The sequence below is a fragment of the Salvelinus namaycush genome, chromosome 19, assembly GCF_016432855.1.
Source record: "Salvelinus namaycush isolate Seneca chromosome 19, SaNama_1.0, whole genome shotgun sequence".
NCBI classification, from domain to species: Eukaryota; Metazoa; Chordata; class Actinopteri; order Salmoniformes; family Salmonidae; genus Salvelinus; species Salvelinus namaycush.
In genome coordinates, this window is record NC_052325.1 from 14,618,976 (window position 1) to 14,627,850 (window position 8,875).

An 8,875-nucleotide genomic window follows, 5' to 3' on the forward strand; every position below is an offset into this window, starting at 1 on the left:
AGTGATTGGTCCAAATAAGGAAAAATGTGACAAAACATGAAGGTATTAATTTAACTCGTCCAATAAGAAACACTTGTTTGAGGTTTACCGTTGCATGCCCTAATGAATACTCAGTGTTGGGGAAGCTACTCTGAAAATATTGTTTTTTCATTTTTTATTTAACTAGGCACGTCAGTTATGAACAAACTCTTATTTACAGTGACGGCCTACACCGGCCAAACACAGGCGGCGCTGGGCCAATTGCGCGCCGCTCTATGGGACTCCCAATCATAGATGGCTGTGATACAGCCTGGATTCAAACCATGGTGTCTGTAGTGACGCCTCAAGCACTGAGATGCAGTGCCTTAGAACTCTGCGCCATTCGGGAGCCTCGGGGACTTGGTCGTTTACCAAGCTACCAAGTACTTCACACTGGAAGAAGTTCAGCTACACTCAAGCTGCCCTTAAGAAACACAGTCAAACAGGAAGGAAATGATTGCCTACTCTACCCATATTTTATTTTATTTTTGCAAAAAAATGGTGTGTAGTTCCAGAAGTTAGCTACACCTCTACATGCCAAAAAAGTAGTTAACTACTGAAAACACAACCTAGAATTGAATTTAGTTAAACTACCACCAAGCTACAGCAAAATGTAGTTCAATTACTTCTTCAACTACATGTAGTTAACTACTCCCCATCACTGTGAGTACTACCATGATATCAGTTCTCTCATGTTACTGTAATCCTGTTATATTAGAGGATCGTTGGAGGTTTCTCTGCCTCGTCTGTCTGGAGTGGTCCTCTGATGTGTCACTTAGTGGTCCTCTGATGAGTCTTTAACCGACCTCTCAAACACACTTTGTCTAAACACGTCGGAAAGTTATGAGTAAACCCTGAAGTTTCTGCTTACTATTGTGTAACTCCTGACTGTCTGTTGCTGGGTGTTGATGGTACGGCTTACAGCAATCATCTTAATATTACTGGCTTCATTAAACTCCTCATGGCTTAAGATGGGAGATTGTGATTAAGTGGTTCTCCTGAGATCTTCTGTTGTTATGAAACTTCCTTTTAGATAGGTTTAGCCTGAGTCGTATAAGTCCCTCTGAAACTACAGTAGAAGACTGACCCACTTTTGGCATTTAAAAATGATCAGCTTCTTTTGTCTTTCAAATCCTAACGACATGGCCATGTCTAAACTCTTGTAAAATAGTGGAACTTAATATTATTTTCTGTCTTGATCCTGACTCCTTCCATAAATCTGAAAATTGTGATGTAATTTGTCTTAGCGTAGGGGACTAGTCCACATTGACTGTATAGCTAGTCCATTCTAAGCTCATTTATCTAGCTTTAGGATCATGGTGTGTTTAGCTCTTCTCCAGTGGGCTGCTGTCCCTACAGCCCTCCCAGGGGACAGTCCTACATCTTAGTTGTGGTTGGCATTGATCCCACCAGGGGCACGTTATGGCGTCTTGTTGTTAGGGCGACAAACGCTGATCCATCATAATGTGGCGGTGAGAGCTGAGCGTGTTGCGGTCAGCTTGTTAACCCCTGCTGCACGTGTGGCGCCCGGGAGACAACTGGACGCCGCTCGTTTCTACGTGTCAGTGGTTAATATCTGTAAACAGACGGATGATGCTCTGTCTTGATCGATGGGATGCCCCAGGATATAGCAGTCATATCAAGTCAAGTCTAACATTATTACTATTTCCATCTAGGATTACATTAGGATTAATGAGGTGGTCAAACTCATATTGCTCCTTGTGTTATTATATACCATTACATTTGTCTGCCGCTATGTATTGACTGCAAAGTTTGACATAATGGTAGGAGTCAGCTAAGTATAAGCTACAATGAATAAATAACACAATGCGTACATCAGAAGCCATCCTCCAGAGGTCCCAGTTGTTTTCCTCAGGAGAACCAGTTCAGTGGGTATAACAGTGTGTAGCCTACTGTAGTCTGACTGTAGCGCCAGACCAGGCTGTGTCAAGTGATGTCTCCATTAGGACAGTCCCCTATTGACCCAGGAGCTCAGAATGATAGGTCAGGGACACCACCTCTCCCCTATCTACTCTACACACACGCATGCACACATACACTCATTGTCCAGAGTGTGTGTCTGTGACAGTCTGTGGATAAGTCAATAACTGTCCCTCCCCACTCTCTGGTTTTCTGAAACCTGCAGAAAGACTGTATGATTGGCATATCTGGACTGGATGAAAAAAAGTATGAAAATAGACAGGCAGTAGGTACTCTCTCTCTCTCTCTCTATTCCTCTCTCTCTCTCTATGCTCTCCTTCTTACATCGATGAGCCCTTCCTCATGAATAGATACAAAGCACCAGCTGATGTTGAATGTTAAGTAATATATTCATTAACCCCTAACTAACCCTGCTAATGAGTGACAACAGCTCCTGCTAGACCAGACCATACAGATTGGTAGGCACTTTACCCAATGAAACAAAGGGGCAAACTCCAAACGCAGACCTCTCCACTATTTTAATAACATAACAATAACACCAGTTGAACTAAATGAATTGCGTTTTTATTTGCTTGACATTAATGACAGGGGTAGATTCATCATCTCTGATGTTTCCCTCGTGTTTAGAGATTGCAGAATTTTTTGTTCTTGGTTTTTGAGGTTTGAATTTTAGGGTCCAGGGCTCTGAGATATAAGGGTTTGGACTTTCAATTTTGGGGATTGGTGTTCAGCACTTGCAGGTCGCTCTCTATATCGCCTATATCCATCTGCTTGGTATTCCTCTTCCTCCGTTCTCTATCATCTGTAAAGCCCTTCCCCCTCCCACACACACACACACAAACCACACACACACACACACACACACACACACACACACACACAAAGACACATGACCCCCCCCCCCCCCCCCCTATGCACACACACACACACTTTTCTCTGTCTGCTTGAAGACTAGCCCATTAATCTTGGGCTGCATCCTAACATGGTTGTTAGAATTCTATTAGCTGTAAATATTCAATAAGGAACCTCACTTAAAGGTCCTGTCCCTCTTATCAGCCGCAGCCCAGCCACGATCATTACACTGCAAACTCTTTTATTGTTTAGGCAAATGACAAGCAGCGATTTATGGGGAGAGACTGACAATGGCGACGTGAAAGGAAATGTGTTAGTTTAAGTATGTTATAGAGGGGAGGAGATACAGCGAGAGGGAAAGTGAGAGAGAAATAAAAGAGAGGGGGAGAAAAAAGGTAAAGAGAGGAAGTGAGGCAAGGAAGAAAGGAGTGGTTACAACAGAGTTGACAAATCACAGAGTAGTTCCCGAGGGTAGTGGTGGGAGGAATGTTGAATCCCAACCATGTTTTACTTGTGTATGTTTAGACAAACAGCAGTCATTACACAGTCCATTTGTAGTCTGCCTGGGGGTATGTTGTTATCTCACACCCCAAGAGAAGGCAGCACTGGTAGGACTCTTCACTGTGTAAACACACATTCATCTTGTCACACACACACACACACTCACACTCTCTACCACTTGTCACACCCAACCCCCCCCCCCCCCCCCCCCCCCCCCCTCGATGATCCAAGGTCCCATCAACACACAGACACACAACACACACACACACGTGTCCCTGCCCTGGGGTCCCCACAATCCCATATGTAATGAGTTGTTTAATTCACTTCATTGAGTGTTAATGTCCCTGTGGCTCTCCTCAGGTTCACACTGCTGGGAGGGCCTGATAATTGGGCCTACTTTATCATCGATTCCTCTCTGATGAATGGCCTGAGAAACCACTCAATTTGTTTGTGTCTCCCTCCCCCCTCCCCTCCTCTATTCATTCTATGGTGGGTTTGATACGTTCCGGGTTTTCTGGAAGACTGGGGTGAATGTTCTACTTCAGGATGTGAACGGAAACATTCCACTGGACTACGCCACTGAGGGAACCGAGACCAGCTACATCCTCCGAAAACACCTAGAGGAAAACGGTAACACAATACTCCTCAAATGATTTAATGTCTGTTTTATGTAGTGTGTCATGTCGTGTTGTGTTATATTGTAGGACTATATGTGTTTATTGTGCAACAAACAGCCCTAGAAATGTTCACCTACACACTTTCACACTGTGAAAAATATTTTTATTTTCTGAATATTTTTTTCCCAATCTTTGCCACTTTTCCACCCACACACAATTACTCTTGTTTAAGACCTGTCCATTATCCCGGCAGTACGACATTTTGTTCTAGTCCATATAACGTGTTAATATAATGCCTGCTTCAATGTTCATTATTTTTTCACAGCAGTTAAAGGAGACTGAATAGAAAACGAAATAAAATGAGAAATGAATGAAAGAACATTTTTAATTTTACAAGCATGAAATAATGGCTTAATTTGAAAAAATGAAAATCAACGGATCGTAAATTATGTCAATACACACAATTATAATGTGAAGTGAGGAAACAGACTAAAATACTTAATTATAAGGAATGGTTTCATGGATGGTTGGCTGCCATATTGCCTGAGGGAAAGGTATTGATACTGTATATACAGTGATTTCAGAAAGTATTCAGACCCCTTCACTCTTTCCACATTTTGTTACGTTACAGCCTTATTCTAAAATGGATTGAACACATTTTGTTACGTTACAGCCTTATTCTAAAATGGATTGAACACATTTTTCCCTCATTAATCTACACATGATACAACATAATGACAAAGTGAAAAAAGGTTTTTAGAAATGTTTGCAAATGTATAAAAAAGATCAAAAACAGAAATACCTTATTTAGATAAGTATTCAGACCCTTTGCTATGAGACTAAAAATGAGCTCAGGTGCATCCTGTTTCCATTGATCATCCTTTAGATGTTTCCACAACTTCATTGGAGTCGACTTGTGGTAAATTCAAATGATTGCACGTGATTTGGAAAGGCACAAACCTGTCTATATAAGGTCCAACAGTTGAAAGTGTATGTCAGAGCAAAAACCAAGCCATGAGTTCGAAGGAATTGAGCTTCGCGATATGATTGTGTTGAGGCACAGATCTAGGGAAGGGTACCAAAAAAATCTGCAGCATTGAAGGTCCCCAAGAACACAGTGGATTCGTTGATTCATAAATGGAAGAAATTTGGAACCACCAAGACTCTTCCTAGAGCTGGCCGCACAGCCAAACTTAGCAATCGGGGGAGAAGTACCTCCCCGACCAAGAACCCGATGGTCACTCTGTCCCAACCACTACTACAGCTACAACACCGTGTCCTCTCTGTCCCAACCACGACTACTACTACACTGTGTCCTCTCTGTCCCAAACAATACTACTACTACTACACCGTGTCCTCTCTGTCCCAACCACGACTACTACTACACTGTGTCCTCTCTGTCCCAACCACTACTACTACTACTACACTGTGTCCTCTCTGTCCCAACCACGACTACTACTACACTGTGTCCTCTCTGTCCCAACCACTACTACTACTACTACTACACTGTGTCCTCTCTGTCCCAACCACTACTACTACTACTACACTGTGTCCTCTCTGTCCCAACCACTACTACTACTGCACTGTATCCTCTCTGTCCCAACCACCACTACCACTACTACACTGTGTCCTCTCTGTTCCAACCACCACTACTACTATGACACTGTGTCCTCTCTGTCCCAACCACCACTACTACTACTACACTGTGTCCTCTCTGTCCCAACCACTACTACTACTACTACACTGTGTCCTCTCTGTCCCAACCACTACTACTACTACACTGTGACCTCTCTGTCCCAACCACTACTACTACTACTACACTGTGTCCTCTCTGTCCCAACCACTACTACTACTACACTACACTGTGTCCTCTCTGTCCAACCACTACTACTACTACAACTGTGTGCCTCTCTGTCCAACCACTAACTACTACTACTCTACACTGTGTCCCTCTGTCCCAACCATACTACTACTACCTGTAACCTCTCTGTCCCAACCACTACTACTACTATACACTGTGTTTCTGTCCAACCATACTACAACTACAACACCGTGTCCTCTCTGTCCACCACTACTACTACTACACTGTGCCTCTCTGTCCCAACCACTACTACTAACTACACTGTGCCTCTCTGTCCAACAATACTACTACTACTACTACACTGTGTCCTCTCTGTCCCAACCACTACTACTACTACACTGTGCCTCTCTGTCCCAACCACTACTACTACTACTACACTGTGTCCTCTCTGTCCCAACCACTACTACTACTACACTGTGTCCTCTCTGTCCCAACAACTACTACTACTACACTGTGTCCTCTCTGTCCCAACCACTACTACTACTACTACACTGTGACATCTCTGTCCCAACCACTACTACTACTACTCACTGTGTCCTCTCTGTCCAACCACTACTACTACTACCTGTGTCCTCTCTGTCCCAACACACTACTACTACTACACTGTGTCCTCTCTGTCCAACAACTACTACTACTACTACACTGTGCTCTCTGTCCCAACCACTACTACTACTACTACTACACTGTGTCCTCTCTGTCCCAACCACTACTACTACTACTACACTGTGTCCTCTCTGTCCCAACCACTACTACTACTACGACACCAGGTCCTCTCTGTCCCAACAACTACTACTACTACACTGTGTCCTCTCTGTCCCAACAACTACTACTACTACACTGTGTCCTCTCTGTCCCACACCTCATCTACTACTACACTGTGTCCTCTCTGTCCCAACCACTACTACTACACTGTGACCTCTCTGTCCCAACCACTACTACTACTACTACTACACTGTGTCCTCTCTGTCCCAACCACTACTACTACTACACTGTGACCTCTCTGTCCCAACCACTACTACTACTACTACACTGTGTCCTCTCTGTCCCAACAACTACTACTACTACACTGTGAACTCTCTGTCCCAACCACTACTACTACTACTACACTGTGTCCTCTCTGTCCCAACCACGACTACTACAACACCGTGTCCTCTCTGTCCCAACCACTACTACTACTACACGGTGTCCTCTCTGTCCCAACCACTACTACTACACTGTGTCCTCTCTGTCCCAACCACTACTACTACTACACTGTGTCCTCTCTGTCCCAACCAGTACTACTACTACACTGTAACCTCTCTGTCCCAACCACTACTACTACTATTACACTGTGTAATATCTGTCCCAACCAGTACTACAACTACAACACCGTGTCCTCTCTGTCCCAACCACTACTACTACTACACTGTGACCTCTCTGTCCCAACCACTACTACTACTACACTGTGACCTCTCTGTCCCAACCACTACTACTACTACTACACTGTGTCCTCTCTGTCCCAACCACTACTACTACTACACTGTGACCTCTCTGTCCCAACCACTACTACTACTACTACACTGTGTCCTCTCTGTCCCAACCACTACTACTTTTACACTGTGACCTCTCTGTCCCAACCACTACTACTACTACTACACTGTGTCCTCTCTGTCCCAACCACTACTACTACTACACTGTGTCCTCTCTGTCCCAACAACTACTACTACTACACTGTGTCCTCTCTGTCCCAACCACTACTACTACTACTACACTGTGTCCTCTCTGTCCCAACCACCACTACTACTACACTGTGTCCTCTCTGTCCCAACAACTACTACTACTACACTGTGTCCTCTCTGTCCCAACCACTACTACTACTACTACACTGTGACCTCTCTGTCCCAACCACTACTACTACTACTACACTGTGTCCTCTCTGTCCCAACAACTACTACTACTACACTGTGTCCTCTCTGTCCCAACCACTACTACTACACTGTGACCTCTCTGTCCCAACCACTACTACTACTACTACACTGTGACCTCTCTGTCCCAACCACTACTACTACTACACTGTGACCTCTCTGTCCCAACCACTACTACTACTCTAACCTGTGTCCTCTCTGTCCCAACCAGTACTATCTTCTACTACACCGTGTCCTCTCTGTCCCAACCACACTACTACTACTAACACTGTGTCCTCCTGTCCCACCACTACTACTACACCACTGTGCTCTCTCTTCCCAACCACTACTACTACTACTACACTGTGTCCTCTCGTCCCAACCAGTACTACTACTACACTGTGTCCTCTCTGTCCCAACCACATCTACTACTATACTACTACACTGTGCCTCTCTGTCCCAACCACTACTACTACTACTCACTGTGTCCTCTCTGTCCCAACCACTACTATTACTACACACTGTGCCTCTCTGTCCCAACCACTACTACTACTACTACACTGTGTCCCTCTGTCCCCCACCTACACTTCTACCCTGTGACCTCTCTGTCCCAACCAGTACTACTACTACTACACTGTGTCCTCTCTGTCCCAACAACTACTACTACTACACTGTGTCCTCTCTGTCCCAACCACTACTACTACTACACTGTGACCTCTCTGTCCCAACCACTACTACTACTACTACACTGTGTCCTCTCTGTCCCAACCAGTACTACTACTACTACACCGTGTCCTCTCTGTCCCAACAACTACTACTACTACACTGTGTCCTCTCTGTCCCAACCACTACTACTACTACACTGTGTCCTCACTGTTCCAACCACTACTACTACTATTACACTGTGTCCTCTCTGTCCCAACCACTACTACTAATACACGGTGTCCTCTCTGTCCCAACCAGTACTACTACTACTAAACTGTTTCCTCTCTGCCCAAACCACTACTACTACACTGTGTCTTCTCTGTCCTGAACCACTACTACTACACTGTGTCCTCTCTGTCCCGAACCACACTACTACTACTACTACACTGTGTCTCTCTGTCCAAACAACACTACTACTACTACTACACTACACTGTGTTCTCTCTGTCCCTACCAGTACAACACTACTACTCTTGACAAAACAAAACTGACACCGAC

The 8,875-nt window shown here is 44.5% G+C and overlaps 1 protein-coding gene across 1 annotated transcript in view; it reads left to right on the plus strand.

Moving 5' to 3' along the window:
* myo16 (myosin XVI) overlaps nucleotides 1–8,875 on the plus strand; it is a 185,647-nt gene that overhangs the window by 30,996 nt on the left and 145,776 nt on the right. The window contains exon 4 of the mRNA XM_039014219.1: nucleotides 3,834–3,942. Coding sequence (XP_038870147.1) covers nucleotides 3,834–3,942 — 109 coding nt within the window. The remainder of the gene's footprint in view (nucleotides 1–3,833; nucleotides 3,943–8,875) is intronic.